At 48.1% G+C, this 22,940-nt stretch overlaps 1 protein-coding gene across 5 annotated transcripts in view; it reads right to left on the minus strand.

Moving 5' to 3' along the window:
- Positions 1-22,940, minus strand: part of FBLN1 (fibulin 1) — a 1,130,965-nt gene that overhangs the window by 491,340 nt on the left and 616,685 nt on the right. For all 5 annotated transcript variants that reach the window (XR_003943425.1, XR_003943426.1, XR_003943427.1 and 2 more), the window contains exon 12: positions 22,171-22,290. Coding sequence is in view for 1 of the 5 variants with exons in the window: in XM_030215291.1 (XP_030071151.1) it covers positions 22,171-22,290 (120 nt within the window). In the remaining 4 variants the exon portion in view is untranslated. The remainder of the gene's footprint in view (positions 1-22,170; positions 22,291-22,940) is intronic.

A 22,940-nucleotide genomic window follows, 5' to 3' on the forward strand; every position in this document is an offset into this window, starting at 1 on the left:
CCCCCTCCTCAGGGACTCGAGGTCCCGGTGACCCCCGAACCGTCTGTAAGATAAAAGTTTATAGAGCAGGAGTCAGGGGATGATCCTTCTTGCCCTCTGCACACACATTCATTTGTCAATCAAATAGCAGAGAGAGTCAACACTGTTGGGGGGGGGGGGGGAACCACTTCCATTGGTACAGATTCATAGGAGCCACCTTTTTTAAATTATTGGGGGTGCTAACCCTAGTGGAGATCACCCCTCCCTGGACACATACAAGGAATTTATTCAATATTGGGGGTGCTCAAGCACCCACAGCAGCCACCGAGTTGGTTCCTATGCAGATGATGCCATAGAGGTGGCCATGAGGCCAGAAAGTACCGTTTGTATGCATTATAATTTATGCTTGTTAAACTACTAATATGTCTTATCATTACAATGTTATCAAGATTCTTCTGTATGCTATACATTTATTTTGTAAGGTGTTTCCACTATTCATGATGTGGTGTAAGCCACATAGATCCTGCAAAGAGGGGTGGGAAAATGTGGGGTACAAATGCAAGAACTAATTAAATAATGAAATACATTATTGTAGGGATGTGGGAATGGTCGTCCTTTCAAGTACATACATTTTATTAGTGATTGTGCATGTACCCATATTACTCATTATCCTTGCATGCACACTCCAGTTACTGGTTACATTGATGACGGAGCTGTTATATGTGTAGGTACAGGAGGGGGTGTGTGTGGTCCAAACACTTACCTTTCAAGCCTATCCCTGATGCGGGACCAGGCTCTCATGGCCTGGATCCTGGGGGGGCAGGTGGTGGTGCTGTATAAACAGCCTGTGCCGGTGCCTAAGGCACAGCCGCACCAGCAGCAGGCTCTCAGCCTCACTGAAATTTGGCTCAGGTCGCAGGTGCACCATTTTTTCAGTGAGAATAGGTGTTGGAAAACAAGTGCCTTATATGGACACCCTTGCGTGACAGACGTCGTTTTGTGCACAACTCCATATATGTATTACCATCCCATATATGGCCCTATCAGCACGTGGACGCCGTCGTAGTCATAGACGTCCCTGACGTGCATGACTGGTTGTTATGCGTGCGGGCCCTTGATGCGTGCGGAACTTGCCTTATATAGATGAGTATGAAGCACCCGACCCTTTTCACATATACACAATATGCATATAGCTGCATGTTCAGTAGGTACAGTGCATGCAGTTCCGGACATCCAGATAGGGCACATATGAGGAATATTCGGTGGAGCAGCATGATCTTTCTGTATTTGACGCGTATGAACGTCCCTCATATTTCCCGTACCTGGATGTCCAGAACAGTACACACTTTCTGATTTGGTCGTTTTCAGCTGCGATAATCAAACGTGTTAGGGCGCGCTATTTAGTAACGTTTATGCGCTCCTCATTTGGTCGTTTTGCAACAGGGATAATCGATTATCAAAAAACGCCCATACTATTTTTCGATCATACATGCCTGATTTTGGACGTTTTCGTAAGGACGTCCTAATTCGTACTTGGACGACCTTTCGATTATGCCCCTCCACGTAATACAAAGTATGGCATAGTATACTACTTACAATGTCAACACAATACGTAATAGAACATTTTAATTGATAGTGAAGGGTAAAGCAAAGATGGAACATATAGAAAGATAAGAGAGTAAAAGAGTTAGAAAGTAAGGTAATTTAAAGAAACTTGCACATGAGGTCAGAGAGCTGGCTAAATATTATCTCAGGTAGAGTAGGAGTCGATAAACATGTCCTGATGCGGTATGTGTAGCCCGTGTCACTCCTTGTGCGTGTGAGTGAGACTAACAAGTTAGCTACTTCTTCCATTAAAGGCTTGGTGGAAGAGCCAAGCTTTCACCTGCTTCCTGAAGTAGAGATAGTTTTGTGTTAAGCGGAGCCTTTCAGGCAGTGCATTCCAGAGTTTGGGGATTACTCCAGAGAAGACTCGCTTGCAGGTATACCATTCTGTAATGTCTTTTGGAGAGGGTGTGGTTAGTGATACTCCTTGGGAGGACCTTAGTGTCCTTGGCGGTGTGTACCTATTCTTTAGGTACTCAAGGCCATTTCCTTTAAGGGTCTTGAAGATCAGAAATAGAGTTTTAAATTTAGCCCTGTATTGCACTGGTAACCAATGAAGTTTTTGCAAAAATTGTGTGATGTGGTTACGTCGCTTGCAACCATCTATGAGTCTTGCTACTGAATTCTGAATCAGCTGGAGCTGGTGCAGGCCCTTTGTAGTCAGACCATTGTATAGTGCAATGCAGTAATCCAGTCTTGATGTTGTCATGACGTGCACAACTGGGATGAGATTTACCTTCTTGATGTAAGGAGATAGGCAGATTAGCTGTCGCAAATAGTAGAAGCAGCTCTTGAAGGTTGCTTGAATTTCGGGAATCAGAGTAAGTGTTGAATCTAACTGTATTCCAAGGTTCCTGACTTGTGATTTGAGGGGGCGTTTGTACTTCTCAAAAGAGATTTTGATGTCAGGTATGTATCCACTTGTGTTAGAGACACAGAGAAGCTCGGTTTTACTTGGGTTCAGGCAAAGTTTGTTGTGTCTAGCCCATTCTGGAATTGATGTTAGACAGGTAATCAGTTTATTCAAGGCTATAGATAAGTCAGGTTCAATGGGTATGAGTAGCTGCACATCATCCGCGTAAATGTAGAACATTGACCAAATCAGATCAGTTAGTGGTTTGAGGTAGATATTGAACAGAATAGATGACAGTATCGATCCTTGTGGTACCCTGCAAGTCAGTGCCCATGGTGGTGATGAGTTGCTGCCAAACTTTATGAGCTGCATAATTGAGGGTCTTTACCTGGTTTAGGCAAGACCGTAATCGTGGCCATGTTCCATGTAGGTGGCAGGCTCGTGTTCCTATCTAGCGAATTAAACACTTGTAGTAGCATTGGAGCGAGCAGCTTTTCATATGTTTTATAAAATTTGGAAGTGAACCCGTCCGGCCCTGGGGCTTTGTCCGGGGATAATGCTCGAATTGTCTGCTCTACTTCCTCTAGTGTAGTGTAAGGTCTGCACAGCATGTTCCGATAACTTTGGGAGGTCTATATCCACTAAGTATGCCCTTATCTCCTCTTTTCCACCCCCTCCCTCTGCGCTATATAGGTTTTGATAGTATCCTCTGAATGCTGATTCCAGGAACTCAGGCTCCGAATGCACCCCTCCTCCGGCATCTCTAATTCCCCCTATCATATTCCTGTTGGTATGCTGTGCTAAATTATGAGCCAGTAGCCTGCTCGGTTTATCGCCAAATTCAAAGTGTGTTTGGCGTACTCGTAATTTTTCTGCTAATTCGGCTAGTTCAAGCTCATGCAACTGCGTACGTAGCTCATACGCCTGTCCCCTTAGTTGTAACGGATTTTGGGCTGTCCCCTCCTGCAACTGCTTCTCTACTTATGTTAGCCGCAAGCGCAGGTCATTATCTTTCGCGCATCTCTCTTTCAAAGGCCTAGAGCGTAGGGCTATCAAATAACCCTGGATCACTGTTTTAAACCCCTCCCAGACCATGGTTGGGGAGACTTCCTCATTGTCATTAAATTGGATGTATTCCCGGATATAATGTTCTATCTGTGGTATGTTTGCTGGGTCCGCCAGCAAAGCATTATCTAAGCGCCATTGTCGCCGCATTCCAGGTGGGCCCAACCCCCGGAGCCCGCAAGAGCACCGGGGAGTGATCCGACCAGGTCCACGGTAGGATAGAGTGTTCTCCAATTGCTCCTAATAAAGAGATATCCCCCAACCACATATCGATTCTAGATGCAGACTGATGGACCGTGGAAAAATATGTGTAAGCCCTCTGGGTGGGGCTGTCTCTACGCCAGTAGTCATGAAGTTGCCAGCGTGTTATGAACTCATGAAACTGTCTTCTGTCACTTTTGTATTATATACTTGTGGGTTCAATGTAAGATTAAAATCCCCTCCGAGCAACAGGGACCCCACCTTCCTACGCCACTGCCTCACACCAATCACACAGAGAGCAATTACTCAACACCGTTCTTCTTTCCAGTACAACTGTCTTCTCCCCAGAAGTTCTAAACTTCCCCTTAGAAGCAGGTTCTTGCTGTCAGCAGGGAAGCCAATCAGATTCATGTTATAAGATTCTATGGAGATAGCCTGCCTGCACAGATGCCTGCATAGCATCTAATCTTTCAAAAACATTATAATTTCACAACTAAAATCCTAGTTTTTAAACTTTAATCACTCAGAACACCTTACAGCCATGCTTTAAGCAGTATTATGTAAAAATCTGCATCTTTATACACTCCCGGAACTCTCAAATAGAACTCTCTACAGTTACATTCATTTATATTCAGAGCTCAAATGACATCATAGCACACACATTTATAAGCTCCCTACACCTTAGTGCTTTATTTAAAAATGTTTTAGACACTTTAGAAATTCTTTAGATATGTATTTAGTGGGAAGGTATCCCTGCAGGTCTCCTTGGAACTCACAGCACATGCGCCCGAAATTGCACTGTTTCTGTGTCATTTACTGACCCCCTCAATTTCCTAGCAGCCATAGGGCTAAATCCTCAAAATGCGCCGTTTACGCATGCGCGACTGTGCAATAGTGCTGATCATGATGCAATTCAATTTTATATAAAACAGACCCTTTTATGGGTCAGAACAGATGTTCCTCAACTCATATTTAAATTAAACATTGGTGGTACAGCGTTTCCTGGGCTCTGGAATATCTCTGGAGCCATCGGGACTTTCAGAGCAACTGCAAATGCGCAAGCGACATCATCAATGATATCACGGCGCATGGCTGCATTGTACATGACCCTGCAGCCACCTACAGGCCACAGCAAGGCCCAGCAACACCAGGGACTCTCCCAAATGCCCCAGTCGGCTCTCCACATCTTTAAGGCGACCCGGAATAAGCTCATCCACGGCGGGATCATGACCACTGTGACCCCCACCCGCGGGCACTCTGGATGCCTGCCTGCCCCAAGCCCTCCCCAGGTAAAAAAATTATTTTTAACCATAGGTTACAGTATGTCTGGATATTTTTCTGAGTTTAAAACCTATCTCTGTACTCCTCATTCCCCCCCCACTCCCACCCATATGTTTGAGCCAAGGAGGATTAATGCCAGGGGACGGCATGAGCCTATCTGGCTCATTATCCTGGGATGAAGCCAGTGGGTGGAGCTTGCTGCCATATTGGATTGTCCAAAACAATAGCAAACGTTATTGAAAACAATAGCAAATGTGAGGTTTATATTGTTTTATTAAACCTCCTAGGTTTTGCATTCTCTCTGTTGGCAGGAGATAGGGGGAGGGGGATATAAAGGGAGTTGGGAGGGTTGGGGGAGTTTTCAAGGTGTCTGTGAAGAAGGGAGGGTTAATGTTTTTGTCAGTGCTCCAAAGCGGCAAATGTTAAATGAAGAATACTGTGGGATCCTCGGGATTCTCCCAAATCCCCCTAGTAATCCTTTAAAAGTTCACTTTTTTGTTCCACAATCATTGAGATGAGGACTTTTGTTTTGTTTTTTAAAAAATACCTTTAGATGTTGTTAACGCTGTGGAATAGTCTCCTGCACTCTCCTGCTATCCCGAGGCCAGATCTACCAAGTCTCCCGCACTCAGCGGGAGGCTCCCGCTTTGGCAAGTCTTCTTCTGCACTCCCACCAAAGCAGGAAAGTCTCCTGCTGAGATACTTCCTGCCACCACCGCTGCTGCTGCTTTTCCTGATGAGCAACAACAACCACAGTAAAACAACAAAAACTGCAAGCGCAGGGCTGCGGCAACAGCTTTCAAACACGCGCTGCCGGTACTCTGCCCCCCAGAACATGGAGGGAGGAAGGAAGGAAGGGAGAAAGAGATGGCTTTTTTGGGAATAACCATAATGAATATGTATGAGATATCTCATACATATTCATTATGGTTATAATACCCACAAAAGCCAGCTCTTTCTCCCTTCCTTCCTTCCTTCCTTCCTCCTTATCCAGAACTCGCTCTTCCTCTCCAGTAGTATTTCCCCACCCCCTTTCCCATACCATGCCAGTGTAGACCTTAGAAATGCATAAGCTCTATATGTAGATCCTTCAAGAGGTAGTGTGTCATGATTTAGGCTCTAAAACCCTTTCTGATGTTTTGGTGCCAATCCTAGTAAGGCCAGCACACAATCTCTCCACTGCAAAACACTATACATAAACTTCTGCAAAAACACACTCATAACCTTACCAAACCATAACAGCACTAATTCCAAGGACAGGATAAGCTACAACCTTATGCATGGCAGCACTGTAATTACACCGGGCTCTAAAACACCAGTACACTACCTAGTGAAAAACAAAACAAAACAAAAAGGGTTGCAAATACTACACACTAGCAGAATACTGCACCTTGATCACACATGACACAACAGATATGACACAAGGAACTAGAAATAAAAGAATATGAAGGCAAAATACTAAACTGGAAAGTTACCTCAAGAAGTCAGACTTGGCATGCAGCAATATTACAAAAATTGAAACTTACATGCAAAATATCATAGATGCACATTTTCAAAAGCTGACATATTCCAATTAATACATTCTGAATAAAATACTTTTTTCTACCTTTGTTGTCTGATCATTTAGTTTTTCTATTCGATTTAGTCCCAGTGTCTTCCATTCGATATTTTTTCACTGACCATGTCCTCCATCCTCCTGTGTCCTTATCAGCCTTATTTTTGAAAGTCAAGGGCGTCCAAAAAGTGACCCAAAAGGCATATGGGCATCCCCATGAACAAAGGGCGCCCAAACCTAATAATCGAAACAGGACTTTAAGTGCGCTCGCAGCGCACGTACGCCCATCTACGGACGCCCTAACAAGGGGCGTGTCGGGGGCGGCATTACGAGATGGCCGCCTCCAACGTATAACGGATAGCAAAATGGTTTTGCATGGGCGGGAACATAGGCGTCATTGGTTAGACCCAAAATAAAAGCGACCAGAGTAAGGGGGAAATCGTCTTTAGCTGAGTGTGTTGAGTACGTGCCACCTTTGTCTATGTGCCCTAGTCGGAACGTTTTCACCCTCACCTGCCTCTTTTGTGTTTTACCTGTTCACCTTTTCCTACCCCTTCTAGCCCCCAAACCCAGATACCACTACTACTACTACTACTACTACTTAACATTTCTAAAGCGCTACTAGAGTTACGCAGTGAAGTACAATTTAACATAGAGGGACGGTCCCTGCTCAAAGAGCTTACAATCTAAGAGACAAATGAACGGTCAGTCTGATAGGGGCGGTCAAAATGGGGCAGTCTGGATTTACTGAACAGTAAGAGTTAGGTGCAGAATGCAGCATTGAAGAGGTGGGTTTTAAGCAAAGACTTGAAGATGGGCAGGGAGGGGGCTTGGCGTAAGGGCTCAGGAAGGTTGTTCCAAGCATAGGGTGAGGCGAGGCAGAATGAGCATAGCCTGGAGTTGGCGGTGGTGGAGAAGGGTACAGAGAGGAGGGATTTGTCCTGTGAATGGAGGTTACGGGCGGGAACGTAAGGGGAGATGAGGGTAGAAAGGTAGTGAGGGGCAGCAGACTGAGTGCATTTGTAGGTAAGAAGGAGAAGCTTGAATTGAATGCGGTATCTGATTGGAAGCCAGTGAAGTGACCTTAGGAGAGGGGTGATATGAGTATATCGGTTCTGGCGGAATATGAGACGTGCAGCAGAGTTCTGAACAGATTGAAGGGGGGATAGATGGCTAAGTGGGAGGCCGGTGAGGAGTAAGTTGCAGTAGTCAAGGCGAGAGGTAATGAGAGCGTGGACGAGAGTTCGGGTGGTTTGTTCAGAGAGGAAAGGGCGAATTTTGCTGATGTTAAAGAGGAAGAAGCGGCACGTCTTGGCTATCTGCTGGATATGCGCAGAGAAGGAGAGGGAGGAGTCAAAGATGACTCCGAGGTTGCGGGCAGATGAGACGGGGAGGATGAGGGTGTTATCAACTGAGATAGAAAGTGGAGGAAGAGGAGACATGGGTTTTGGTGGAAAGACGAGGAGCTCAGTCTTGGACATGTTCAGTTTCAGGTGGCGGTTGGACATCCAGGCAGCAATGTCGGATAAGCAGGCTGATACCTTAGCCTGGGTCTCTGCGGTGATGTCTGGTGTAGAGAGATATAGCTGGGTGTCATCAGCATAGAGATGATACTGGAAACCATGAGATGAGATCAGGGAGCCCAGGGAAGAGGTGTAGATTGAGAAGAGAAGGGGTCCAAGGACAGATCCCTGGGGAACACCAACAGATAGGGGGATAAGGGTGGAGGAAGATCCATGAGAGTGAACTCTGAAGGTGCGGTGGGAGAGATAGGAGGAGAACCAGGAGAGGACAGAGCCCTGGAACCCAAATGAGGACAGTGTGGCAAGAAGTAAGTCATGATTGACAGTGTCAAAAGTGGCGGATAGATCAAGGAGGTTGAGGATGGAGTAGTGGCCTCTGGATTTGGCAAGGAAAAGGTCATTACAGACTTTAGAGAGTGCTGTTTCTGTCGAGTGAAGAGGGTGAAAACCGGATTGAAGTGGATCGAGGATGGCGTGAGAGGAGAGAAAATCAAGGCAGTGGCTGTGAACGGCACGCTCAAGTATTTTGGAGAGGAAGGGTAGGAGGGAGATGGGGCGGTAGTTGGAGGGACAGGTAGGGTCAAGTGATGGTTTTTTGAGGAGAGGTGTGACTACGGCGTGCTTGAAGGTATCAGGGACAGTTGCAGTGGAGAGAGAGAGGTTGAGGATATGACAGATGGAGGGGGTGACAGTATGAGAGATGATGTTAAGTAAGTTGGTGGGGATGGGATCAGAAGAGCAGGTGGTGCATTTCGAGGAGGAAAGAAGGCGAGCGGTTTCCTCCTCGGTGATGACAGGGAAGGAGGAGAAAAAGGCCTGGGTTGGTTGGTTGAGGGAGAGGGTTGAAGGGTGAAGAAGAGATGGCTTGGTAGTGAACTCAAGGCTGATCTTTTGCACCTTGTCGTGGAAGTAATCAGCCATTGATTGAGGAGAGAGCGAGGGTGGAGGGTGGGAGCGGAGGGCACTTTGAGGAGGGAGTTAAGGGTGGAGAAGAGACGACAGGGGTTGGAGCTGAGAGAATTGGTCAATTGGGTGTAATAGTCCTGTTTGGCAAGGAATAGGGAGGAGTGGAAGGAGGATAGCATGAATTTGTAGTGAAGGAATTCTGAATGGGTGCGAGATTTCCTCCAGAGGCGTTCAGCAGATCGGGCGCAGGAGCGAAGGTAACGGATGCAAGGGGTCAGCCAGGGCTGGGGATTAGTACGCTTTGTGGGACAGGAGGTGGATGGTGCGAGGGTGTCCAGAGCAGAGGAGTGGCATTGTAAGCGGAGACAGCCTTGTCGACAGACTCGGAGGACATGATGGAGGGGAGGAGATTAGAAATATTGGAGGATAGGGTGGGAGGGTCAATAGCCTGGAGATTCCTGGAGGTAGTGGTTAAAGTTGGACGGGGCTGAGGGGGGGGGGTGAAGAAGTGTGAAGGTGATTAGGTGATGATCGGAGAGAGGAAGAGCTGAAACGTGGAAATTGGAGGGAGAGCCGGAAGAGGAGAGGACGAGGTCAAGACAATGGCCGTCTCGGTGAGTAGGGGTGGTGGAGCAAAGCTGGAGGTTGAAGGAGGAAGTTAGAGTGAGGAACTGAGAAGCGTGAGGGTCGGACTGGTCATCAACGTGTATGTTAAAGTCTCCGAGAATGAGGGACGGAGATGAGGGTTCAAGAAAGACGGAAAGCCAGGCATCGAAGTCGGTAAGGAAGGAAGAGAGGGATTTATTAGGGGGGCGGTAAATGACTGCCACTCTGAGTGGTAATGGGTAGAATAGATGGATGGAGTGAGCTTCAAAGGATGAGAAGCAGTGAGATTGCGGTAGGAGGAGGGGTTGGAAACTACAGGAGGACGAGAGTAGTAGCCCGACGCCTCCACCGCGGCCAGCTGGGCGGGGAGTGTGGGAGAAGAGATAACCTCCATGACAAAGGGCCGCGACTGAGGCAGAGTCGTCAGGGGAGAGCCAGGTTTCAGTTATGGCGAGCAGTTGAAGGGAACGAGAGATGAAGAGATCATGGGTGAAGGGCAGTTTGTTGCAGACCGAGTGGGCATTCCACAAGGCACAACTCCTTCCTCTATCAGCCCTTCCCCTCACCATTCACTGTTCCCAAGTTCATATTGTATTCCCTTACCTCAGTTTGTCTCTTTCTCCCCTGTACTGCTGCAGCTGTGTGTGTGTGAGCACAGTCATTTTCTGTTTGGGGAGTGACCAGAGGGTGTGTTGGGAGTGAGCTTCTGTGTGGTGCTGTTGTTTGACTACTACTACTACTACTACTTATCATTTCTATAGCTAAGTCGGTAGGGGGAGGGGAGCACTGGTGGAGGCACTAAATTTACTGGTGGCTTGCATGTTGGAGGAAGAGGCCACACACCGCAGGAGGTACTCACGGCCCCAAGTGTTCAGGGCCCGCACCACTTTCCTAGAACTCACTGACCAGCAATGTCTCACAAGGTACCGTTTCGATAGGGCTACCATTCAGCAGCTTTGTGAGCAGCTCCAACCCCTCCTTCAGCCTAGGACCCGTAGGAATAACCCCATCCCTGTCCACCTCAAAATCACTGCATCTCTCTCTGTTCTGGCCACTGGGAGTTTCCAGTCTGTACTAGCTGTTAACACAGGTCTCACCCAGGCTTCTAGTTCAAACTGTCTCACCCAGTTCCTTGATGCTTTCCTTACCCACACCTCTCACTACATCACCTTCCCCATCACCCCCCAGGTCCTGCAGAACAACATGGCTGCCTTCTACGCTGTAGCTCACTTCCCCTCAGTCATAGGTGTGATTGACTGCACACATGTTGCATTGAGACCCCCCCCCCCCCCACCCAGGCACGAGAGGCCACTTACAGAAACCGAAAAGCATTTCACTCGATGAATATGCAAGTGGTGTGTGACGCCCAGGGGGAGATCATAGATGTGTGTGCCCGCTACTCAGGTTCCACCCATGATGCATATGTACTGCAGCACTCGGGCATCTTCCGGAGGTTTGAGCAAGGGGAAATCACCGGTGGATGGCTACTAGGTAAGTACAGCATGGATCTGCCCAAACTATACCTCCTGCACAACCCACTATAACCCCCACAAGGTACCTGTTCCAAACAATACACACTCATCTTTCTCAATCTGCTTCTCCCCAAAGGTGACAGAGGCTACCCACAGAGGACTTGGCTCATGACCCCTGTGGTGCACCCACAACCAGGGTCAGAAGAGACATACAACACCAGAGCACCCGTGGGATCACTGAGCGGACCTTTGGACTACTGAAGAACCGTTTCCAATGTCTGGACCGTTCTGGAGGGGAGCTCCTGTACAGCCCCCATGACACAGGAGGAGGTTTGACAGGGGGCTTTGACAAAAGCAAACCTCTCATGAAACGAACAACTAAAGGCTGTCCAGAGATAGGTTGACCTTTTACACATTGATGGTAAGCACTAATCGCACTAAAGTGAACTCTTACGGAGTTGGTTTTAAGACCAGACTCAGATAAGTGCAGAAGGTATTCAAGCAAGGTCTGTGTAGGACAAGAAAAGGGATCTAGGGCCCTGCTGTCACACCAGACGGCAAACCTCTTCCATTTAAAAGAGTAACATCTTTTAGTGGAATCTTTCCTGGAAGCAAGCAAGACTCGGGAGACACCCTCAGAAAGACCCAAAGAGACAAATTCTAAGCTCTCAACATCCAGGCCGTGAAAGCCAGAGACTGGAGGTTGGGATGTAGAAGTGCCCCCTCGTTCTGAGTAATGAGGGTTGGAAAACACTCCAATCTCCACGGGTCTTCGGAAGACAACTCCAGAAGAAGAGGGAACCAAATCTGACGCAGCCAGAAGGGAGCGATCAGAATCATGGTTCCACGGTCTTGCTTGAGTTTCAGCAAAGTCTTCCCCACCAGAGGTATGGGAGGATACGCATACAGAAGGCCTGTCCCCCAATGAAGGAGAAAGGCATCCGGCGCTAGCCTGCCGTGGGCCTGAAGTCTGGAACAGAACTGAGGGACCTTGTGATTGAATTGAGTGGCAAAAAGATCCACCGAGGGGGTGTCCCACGCTTGGAAGATCTTTCTGGCGACAGCCATGCTCAGTGACCACTCGTGAGGTTGCATTATCCTGCTCAACCTGTCGGCCAGACTGTTGTTTACACCGGCCAGATAAACGGCTTGGAGAAACATGCCGTGTTGGCGAGCCCAAAGCCACATCTGCACAGCTTCCTGACACAGAGGGCGAGATCCGGTGCCCCCTTGCTTGTTTGTGTAGTACATAGCAACCTGATTGTCTGTTTGAATCAGAATAATTTGGCTTAATAACCGATCTCTGAAAGCCTTTAGAGCGTTCCAGATCACTCGCAACTCCAGGAGGTTGATCTGAAGACGCTTTTCCTGAAGGGACCAAGCTCCTTGAGTGTGAAGCCCATCTACATGCGCTCCCCACCCGAGGAGGGATGCATCCATCGTCAGCACTTTTTGTGGCTGAGAAATTTGGAATGGGCGCCCCAAAACCAGATTGGATCGAATTGTCCACCACTGAAGTGAATTCCGAAAGTCAATGGACAGCTGGATCACATTCTCTAGATTCCCTGTAGCTTGAAACCACTGGGAAGCTAGGGTCCACTGAGCCGATCTGATGTAAAGACGTGCCATGGGAGTTACATGAACTGTGGAAGCCATGTGGCCCAGAAGTCTCAACATCTGCCGAGCTGTGATCTGCTGAGACGCTTGAAACTTGGAGACTAGAGACAGAAGGTTGTCCGCTCTTGGCTCGGGAAGATAGGCACAAGCTGTCTTCGTGCACAACAGAGCCCCAATGAATTCCAATTTTTGAACTGGGTTGAGATGGGACTTTGGGTAATTGATGACAAACCCTAGTAGCTCCAGCACTTGAATAGTCATCCGCATGGACTGTAAAGCCCAGTCGTGGGAGGAGCTCTTCACCAGCCAATTGTCCAGATAAGGGAACACATGCACTCCCAGTCTGCATAGAGACGCTGCAACAACTGCCAGGCACTTGGTAAAGACCCTGGGCGCAGACGCCAAGCCAAAAGGCAGCACTCAGTACTGAAAGTGCTGCGTTCCCAGCCGAAACCACAGATACTGCCTGTGAGCTGGAAGTATCGAGATGTGAGTGTAAGCATCCTTTAAGTCCAGAGAGCATAGCCAATCGTTTTCCTGAATCATGGGAAGAAGGGTGCCCAGGGAAAGCATCCTGAACTTTTCTCGAACCAGATATTTGTTCAGGCCCCTTATGTCTAGGATGGGACGCATCCCCCCTGTCTTCTTTTCCACAAGGAAGTACCTGGAATAGAATCCCAGCTCTTCTTGCCCTGGTGGAACGGCTAGACCGCATTGGCATTGAGAAGGGTGGAGAGTTCCTCTGCAAGTACCTGCTTGTGTTGGGAGCTGAAGGACTGAGCTCCCGGTGGGCAATTTGGAGGTTTGGTTTCCAGATTTAGGGTGTATCCTAACTGGACTATTTGAAAAACCCACCGGTCCGAGGTTATCAGAGGCCACCTTTGGTGAAAAAATTTTAACCTCCCCCCGACAGGCAGATCGTCCGGCACGGACACATTTATGGTGGCTATGCTCAACTGGAGCCAGTCAAAAACCCGTCCCTGGTTTTTGCTGGGGAGCTGCAGGGGCCTGTTTGGGCGCACGCTGTTGACGAGAACGAGCGTGCTGTGGCAGAGCCTGAGCCGGCTGTTGAGAAGTAGGAGTGTACTTACTAGAGGCGTAAGGCGCACTTCTCTTCCCTTTGAAAAACTTCCTGGATGAGGAAGCGGATGCAGAATGCGCCCGGCGGGAGAGAGAGTCCATAGCGTTATCACGCTGATAGAGATGATCAATCAACTCTTCAACCTTCTCACCGAAAAGATGATCCCCCCGGCACGGGATATCCGCAATTTTCTGCTGAGTTCGTTCCTCCAGGTTAGAGGCACGCAGCCATGAGAGTCTGCGCATCACTATACCCATAGCAGAAAATCTGGATGTCACATCGCAAGTATCGTAAATGCCCCTGGACAGGAACTTGCAACACGCCTTCTGCTGCCTGACCACTTTGCGAAAAGGCTCGGCCTGCTCCGGTGGGAGTGCATCAATCAAGCTCTCAAGCTGCCGCACTGAGTTCCGCAAATGAATGCTCGTGAAGAGCTGGTACGACTGAATTTTGGATGCGAGCATGCCAGCATGATACGCCTTCCTCTCAAAAGAATCTAAGGTTCTATGTTCTCGCCCCGGGGGCGCCGAGGCAAAGTTCCTAGAACTCTTAGCTCTTCTGAGAGCAGAATCCACCACCGCAGAATCATGAGGCAACTGAGGCCGGATGAAACTGGGTTCCCCGTGGATCCGATACTGGTTCAGCCTTTTTGGGAATTGTTAGACAAGAAAGAGGCTTCTCCCAGTTCCTCATCAGCACTTCCCTGAATGTATCATGAAAAGGAGTTGTGGTAGAAGACTTAGGTGGAGATGGATAACCTCGAGCATCTTGGCCCTGGGCTCATCCACAGTCTCCACAGGGAAGGGAATGGCCTCAGACATTTCCCGCACAAAAGATGAAAAAGACAAGCTCTCCGGAGGGGAGAGCTGTCTCTGAGGTGAGGGGTTCGAATCAGATGGAAGACCTAGAGAATCCTCGGCAGAGAAAACTCCATGACCCCCATCTTCATCAGATGAGCCATCATCGGATGGGGCTAGCAACTCAGAAAGAGCGGCCCGGATATAAGCCTGTCTCGACATGGCGGTGCGGTGACCTCGATGGCGGTGTCGAGAAGTCGACTCCCCAGGAGACTTCGGTGAAGCTTCCTCCACCGAAGGCAATGGAGAGTCGACCCGGGAGGCTACCGACCCCGATACCAGAAGCGGTACCGGAGAAGGGGACCTCACCACCGGCAAAAGGCTAGGTGCCACAGGAACCTCTGGCACCGTCGGTACCGGTACCTCTGGTGCCGGACGCAAATGGTGCAGCACCGCTTCCATAAAATCAGGAAAAATAGCCTTGATACGCTCATCCACAGAAGCATGTAGGAGAAGGCTGCGGTGTTGATCCGGGCTTCAGAGGCAGAATCTGCAGAGGCTGGGGAGCCGGTACCGGGCTGCCAGACGACCTGTGCGTCGATACCTCCATAACAGAGGGAGAGCGATCCTCTTGGCATCGATGCTTCTCGGGTGCCGAATGCCTCGACGACCCGGAGCTCGCGGTACCGTGTCGAGAAGGAGAACGATGACGGTGCTTCTTGGCCTTCGCCCGACGCCCGTCATCGAGACTCCTCAGTAGTGGTGAGGAACACGTGGAATCCACACGGTTCCTCGGGGCCGGGTCCGAGAGAGGTCGGTCCTGGGGGGCCTGGAAAGCAGGAGGCGCTGAGGCAGGTGGAGACCCACTGCTCCCAGCGTGCATCGGTCGTTTGGCAGCCTGTACCCGGTCTCCCGATGCCAACTCTGCCCTCGACGTCGACGGTACCGATGCCGACGTCGAGGTACCGGACCCAAAAAGCTTCTCTCTTTGGGACTTTCAAGAAAGCTGAGTGCGCTTTTTCATTTTTAGGCACAACTTACAGCTTTCCTGAAGATGGTCGGGCCCAAGGCACTGAAGGCACCTGGAGTGCGGATCAGTGCCAGAGATGGTCCGGTTGCAGCGGGTGCATGGCTTGAAGCCGCTGGGCATCTTCGATTACATCGCGGGGAAAATCGCCTCCGCAAAATCAAAGGACGCGATTGTGTCAGAAAAAGAGACACAAAAAAAGGAAAAAATACCCGATCGAGCGACCTAAGAACAGTCGCACAAAAAAAGAAAGGAAACTTAGAAAACGAAAAAAACCCTAAGAAATAAAGGAACTAAAGTTTTTTTTTTTAAACACGAACACCCAAAAAGGGTAAAAACGAACTTCCACTTCGTTTGAAGAAGAAAAAAGAACTTCCACTTCGAAGGCTTGGAAAACGCAAAGCGCTGATAACAGAACTCCGTGTCTCCTCAGACGCGTAAAAGAAAGAACTGAGGAGCGTGACCGCGTGACGGGCGGGAAATCATGTTCGCACATGCGCAGTATCGGCGCCTCGCACAGTACAACGCTCCAGAAGAGACTTCTGCGATTAAAATCCTCCGGGGGCCGACATGACGTCACCTACACGTGAGAATATCAGCCTGCTTGTCCTCGGAGAATTAGGCTCTACACCCTTTCTGATGTTTTGATGCCACCTCAGAAAGGCCAACACACAATCTCTCCACTGCAAAACACTATACACAAACTTGTGCAAACACACACTCCTAACCTTACCAAACCATAACAGCACTAATTCCAAGGACAGGACGAGCTACAACCTTATGCGTGGAAAGGCAGCACTATAATTACACCTGGCTCTAAAACAGCAGTACACAACCTAGTGAAACAAAACAAAAACAAAACAAAAAGGGCTGCAAATACTACACGCTAGCAGAATACTGCACCTTGATCACACATGAAAAACACACGACATAACAGATATGAAGGCAAATTTCTAAACTGGAAAGTTACCTCAAGAAGTCAGACTCATCACAGACAGTTCCAGGGTCCCCCCTTCCCTTCCTCACAGAATGTTCCAGGGTCCCCCCTCCCTCCCTCCATCACAGACAGTTCCAGGGTCCCCCTCCCTCACAGACAGTTCCAGGGTCCCCCCCTCTCTCCCTCACAGTTCCAGGGCACCCTTTCCCTCCCAGACAGTTCCAGGGTCCCCCCTCCCTCACAGACAGTTCCAGGGTCCCCCCTCCCTTGCTCCCTTCGAGTTCCAGGCTTCCTTCAAATTTTAAACGTCATCTATCATACCTTGTGGTATTAGAGCAGCAGTGCTGGGCTCAGTGCTTTGTTTTGCCTTCTCTCTCTCTCTCAGCTCTGGCCCGCCCTTGCGTAAACAGGAAATGAGAGCAGGCCAGAGCTGAGAGAGAGAGAGAGAGAGAAGGCAAAACAAAGCACGGAGCCCAGCAGCGTGCAATGCTTTTCACTGCTGCTCTAACACCACGAGGTATGATAGATGACTGAGAGAGAGAGAGAGAGAGAGAGACGCTTGGGGCTTGCGGCTGGGGAGGCCCCAAGCCTCTTATACCGGGCGCCTATGAGGACAAGTAAGGGAATTACTAAGGTGGGGATAGTGAGTAAGGGTACTGAGCAAGTGAGTAGTGGTTAAAGGCAGCATCATAAAGGTGGGCTTTTAGTCTAGATATGAAGACACACATTGCTGAAACTCCTCCCCCCCCCCACTTGTGTAACACAGAGTGTAGTGCAGCACAACAGATACCCCAGCTTCATAATGGTCAACCTACCTGAGCCCTCCGGCTGTGTTGAGGTGTCACGGGACCCGATCCCGTGGATCCCCTCCTGGGGTAAGAGGCCGTGAATCATGTGCTCCTCGGGGGTGAGGTTAGCAGTGTCATCTGCTGGGGGGTTGCCACCAGCCTTCCTCCTCACATCACGCCTCAGCTCGCGCCACTTGCGTTTGCAGTCTTCCACGTCTCTCCCACAATGGAAGACTGCATTCAGCCAGTCCCTTACCGCCTCCCATTCGCGCTGCTTTGTAGTTGCAGCCAGCCTCTGGCCTGTGGGAGTGAAGAGATTGCTGTGTCTTCGCTCGATCTCCTGCACCAGTAGTTCGACTTCACCATCACTGAAATTACCCTTATTTATTTATTATATTTGTATCCCGCACTTTCCCACTAAAAGCAGGCTCAATGCGGCTTACATAGTAATAGGTAACACAGAATTTTGTTATGTAAAGTAGGAAATTAAGTATAACATAATAATAGGATGGATAGGTAGGTAGAGACAGGTGATAGAGAGAGGAAGGTACGGTGGGAGATAGAGTCTGGGTCAATGTCGTTTTCTCTTCAGTATATGTAAGCTAGATGGGTTCAAGAGATTAATCTGGGTCTTTTGGGTAGGCTTGTTTGAATAGATGGGTTTTTAGTGCTTTTCTAAATGGTAGGTGGTCATGGATTGCTCGGATAGGTCTAGGGAGAGCGTTCCGTAGACGGCTGCCCAGGAAGGAGAAATTGGATCCATAATAAGTTTTGTACTTGAGACCTTTACAGCTTGGGTAATGTAGGTTGAAGTACTTTCGTGAGGATACAGACATGTTTCTTGCTGGAAGGTCGACCAGATTTATCATATAGTTCGGAGATTCTCCGTGTATTATCTTGTGGATTAAAGTCTGGGCTTTGAAAATGATACGTTCTTTGATTGGGAGCCAGTGTAGTCTTGCACGGAGAGGAGCTGCACTCTCAAAACGTGATCTGCCAAAGATGAGTCTTGCTGCTGTATTTTGGGTGGTCTGAAGCTTTTTTAGGATATAGGCTTTGCAGCCTAAGAAAATACTGTTGCAATAATTAGCATGGGTAAGTACCATGGATTGCACTAAATTCTGGAATGTTTTCTGGGGTAGATATGGTTTTACGCGTTTCAATATCCACATCATTGTGAACATTTTCTTTGTGGTGGGTGTGCCATGATTGTCGAGGGACAGGAGGCTGTCTAGTGTCACTCCAAGGATTTTCAGGTTTTCAGAAATGGGGATTGTAGTGTTGGAGATGGTGAGATTAGATGGGGGGATTGCGGAGTGCTGAGATGAAAGGATTAGGCACTGTGTTTTTTCTTTGTTCAATTTCATCCTAAAGGTGTTGGCCCAGGAGGTTAAGATGTTCATGCCCATGGATATTCTATCAGAGATTTCTGTTAGGTTTGATTTAAAGGGAATGAATATAGTAATGTCATCAGCATAAATTAAAGGGTTTAGACCATGTCTGAATAGGGCTTTGGCTAGTGGGATCATCATTAGATTGAAGAGTATCGGCGATAAAGGGGATCCTTGAGGTACTCCACAGATAGGTGACCAGGGGGATGAGATATCAGTGGGTGATTTAATTTGATAGGATCTTGAGGTGATGAATTCTTTTATCCAGTTAATAATGTTACCGCCGATTCCAAGTTTGTCCGGGTCAGGGGCTGCCATGGCGGCATTGTACCAATTTCTCTTCTCTCCCCCTGCCCTCCCCTCCCATCCGTCCAGTGATTCTCTCTGCACTCCCCTCCCATCCATGTCCAGTGATTCTCCTCTGTCCTCCCCCCATCTATCTCTGATTCTACTTTTACCCCCACCCTCCCCTCCATGTCCAGTGACTTCTCCAGCTCTCCCTTTTCAGTCCCTGAGTTCTAGTTCCCTCCTCTCCATCCATCCATGTCCAGCAAATGTCCTCTCTCCTCTGCCCCCTCCATCCATCCATGTTCAGCAATTCTCCTCACTCCTCTGCCCTCCCCTCCATGTCCAGCGATTTCTCTTCTCTCCTCTGCCCTCCCCTCCATGTCCAGCGAATCTCCTCTGCCCCTGCCCTCCCCTCCATGTCCAGTGATTTCGTCTCTCTCCCTTTCCCTCCCCTCTCATCCATGTCCAGCAATTCTTCTCTGCCCCCATCCACATCCGATTCTCCTTTGATCCCCCCACCCTCTCCTGCCATCCATGTCCAGTGACTTCCCCAGCTCCCCCTTTTCAGTCTCCTTCAGTTCCAACCCAGCCCCACCTGCCCACTCTCAGCTTCCCGACAGCCCTCCTCTTCATTCCTTCCTGCCCCCCTCCGCGTTTAAACCTTTTATTTTCAGTCGCAGTGACGGCGGTGAAGAAAACAGCACAATGGGCTCGACTCCAGCCTTTCCCTTCCCTCTCAGTTTCCCGCCTTCCTCTGATGATGTACTTCTGGTTTCCGCGAGGGTGGGACACTGTGAGGAAAGGCTGGAGGTGAGCCCACTGTGCTGTTTTCTTCACTGCCGTCGCTATGACTGAAAAATAAAGGTTTAAACGTGGAGGGGGGCAGGAAGGAATGGAGAGAAGGGCTGTCAGGGAGCAGAGGGTGGGAAGGAGGGACCGAGAGCTGCCTGCAGCGTTGCGCCGGCCCTGCGTTTGGGGTGCAATGCCCCCCCTCACCCCCCCCAAACTATGAGGAAAAGATGAAAAGCCATACGTAGATGAAGTAAAAATAGGGAAACTAAAGACTGGAAAAGTCATAGGTAGATGATGTAAAAAGAGAAATTAAAGACTGAATAGTAAGAATGAATTAAACCCAGACAGACAGAGAGAGGCAGAAAAATAAGTTAACGAAAACAAAGAAAACGGAGAGAGAAAAATGACAAATGGACAGGAAACGCTGGCAAGAGAGTTAAGAGAAGATGAAGGAAAGCAGAATCAAGAGACTGGAACCAACACAATTAGAAAAAGTAAATGAACAGACAACAAAGGTACAGAAAATAATTTTATTTTAAATTTAGGATAAAGTAATGTGGTACCTGTGTTAATAAAGGTTAATAAATGCAAATAAAGGGGGGAAAGGGAATGGGACTTGATATACAGCCTTTCTGTTGGTTTTGCAACTACATTCAAAGTGGTTTACATAGTATATACAGCTACTTATTTGTACCTGGGGCAATGGAGGGTTAGGTGACTTGCCTAGAGTCACAAGGAGCTGCAGTGGAAATCAAATCCAGTTCCCCAGGATCAAAGTCTGCTGCACTAACCACTAGGCTAATCCTCCACTAAAATAAAAAATAAGGTGATACCTTTATATTGGACTGGTTTTAATACATTTTTGAATAGCCTTCACAGACCAACACTTCTTTCCTCAGGTCAGGAGAAAGTACCATAACAACAGTATACTGTCCTGACCTGAAGCAGGAGGTTTTGGTCTCTGAAAGCTAATTGAAAAAGGTATTAGGTTAGTACAATAAAAAGGTAACATCTTATTTTCCATTTTCAAGTGCCTGCACTAAGTATATGCTGGAGGGCCAGCAGCACGCTGCCAAGTGCTGCACTGCTCAGACAGCACGGTAGGAGGCTCATATAGTAAACCTCTTCAACTAGTGGGGGTTGGGCATCTCCGCTAGTGATTCAACCAGTGCCACAATTTTGGAGTGGGCTTAAGCTCAAAGTGGGGGACCAAGGCCCCCTCACAGTCATGTCCCGGGGGGGGGGGGGGAGGTGCTGGACAAGGGGTTTAATAGAGTGAACAGAAACACTCCCTCATACCCATTCATGCTGTCACTGGTGTAAATAAAATATTTTTTGGAATGGTCGTGGGATTGAGGTATGCCAGGGGGTAGAGCCAAGGCAGAGTGGGACAGGGCTGGGAAGCATGTACTAAAATATCCCTCTCAAAAATAGGGACCCCTTGGCAGCTCTGCGAAGCATTCTTGTACTCCTTAAAATTCAATTGTTGCAAGCCCCCTTTCTTATTTGCAATGCTGTACTGTGGATTTCAGTGCTGCACTATATGCCTTTATTATTTTTGTTTTTTTCATCTCAAAAAGACAGTGACATCAGCAACCCATGGCCCAGGTACCTCTGTCTATCCCAGGATTAGACTCCAACCGCCCAATTTAACTGGGCAGGAAAGGCTCCTGCCCGGTTAAATCGTTTGTGGTGTGGGCTGAATATTGACCAGCAAGTTTCCATCTTCCTCTCTCTCCGCAACTCTGCTCATTGTCTCACACAAAGAACCCCCTTCCTCCTGGAAGCTTTTCACCACTCCATGTGCTCTCTGACAGCTTTTTTATTTAATTGTAAGCTCCTCTGTGTATATCCCTATGCTGCACAATCCGGCATGTGTCTAAATATAACTGAGATAAAACAATGCACAATGACAATGTGGCTGCAGCAAATGATAGCATGTTTTGGACATACCAAGATAGCAGCTGCTGGGGGAATGGGCTTCAGCTTCTTTGACACCATGCCATCTCCTGTCATTAAACTTCCTTGAATTGAGCCTGTCCTGCCTGCTTCCATTGTAACTAGCAGCTAGTAGGGAGAATCCAGGCATCCAGCCACTAGGAAGGCAGTGGGTGAGGAGTACTGGAAGGCAGCTCTAGTCACAGGAATTGAGGAAGAGAAATGAACCCTTCCAAAAATGCACCAATACATTTCAAGCGGAGAAGCAGTTCCAACAGCTGCAGTATACATACACTGATTCAATGCAACATAAGGCCTGATATTCAAAGGGATTTAACCAGGCAGGAGAGGCATTTATGTGCAGCGGGATTAGAAAGAATTTCATGAACCATGCTTTTCCCATTGTTTACAGCAAAAATGTTTAATACTTTCTTTGACAAGGACCCAGTTTAGCTGTTAACTTCGTACCTTCACATGTGATTCCATCCACATCACTGAGTTGATAACCTCGGTGACAGTAGCACTGGTAAGAGCCATACACATTAGCACACTGTTGGCTGCAGGGACGGTCAATGCATTCATCCACATCTAAACCAACAAAAGCATACTTTTATAATAATATTTCATGTTATATAATTGGATATATTTTGAGTTTTCATGTGATAATTCAGTGTGAATTCAAAACTATGCATGGATTTCCCCCCAGTTTTCAAAGCAAAGTATGTGTATGCTTTCACTTTCAAAATTACCCCGGAAAATATCCTTGTAGACACTGAAAACTACTTCTCTTTGGCTACTTTATCCATGAAAAACATATGTAATTTTGAAATGCAAAACTGCACATTATTGTCTTTCCTGCCCTAAACCCACGTAGGGAACACCCCCATGAAAATGTAAGTGTGGGTAATGTAAATAATGAGCACAGGTCATGCACCATGGAACAGGGCCAAAGGGCAAAAACTGGTAAGCATGTGAACCAGGAACTCATGATCTAATAAGACATTCCTGCGAGCAAGCAGGCATGGGAAAGGAGTAATTATGAAAAGACAAGAAAATGTGGTTTAGCATTAGAGGGGAAACAGATGGGGTTGAAAGAAAACAGGATGATCTTTGAAAAAGATAAATTGTTAAACCTATGTGAAGCATTGGTTAAAATACAGGTATATAAGCAGCTGAATCAGAACAATACTTTGGAGAGACAGTGGTAGAGAACACCTATGTGTAGCAGCGCTGTTCTC

This window comes from Microcaecilia unicolor, chromosome 9, assembly GCF_901765095.1.
Source record: "Microcaecilia unicolor chromosome 9, aMicUni1.1, whole genome shotgun sequence".
Taxonomy (NCBI): domain Eukaryota; kingdom Metazoa; phylum Chordata; class Amphibia; order Gymnophiona; family Siphonopidae; genus Microcaecilia; species Microcaecilia unicolor.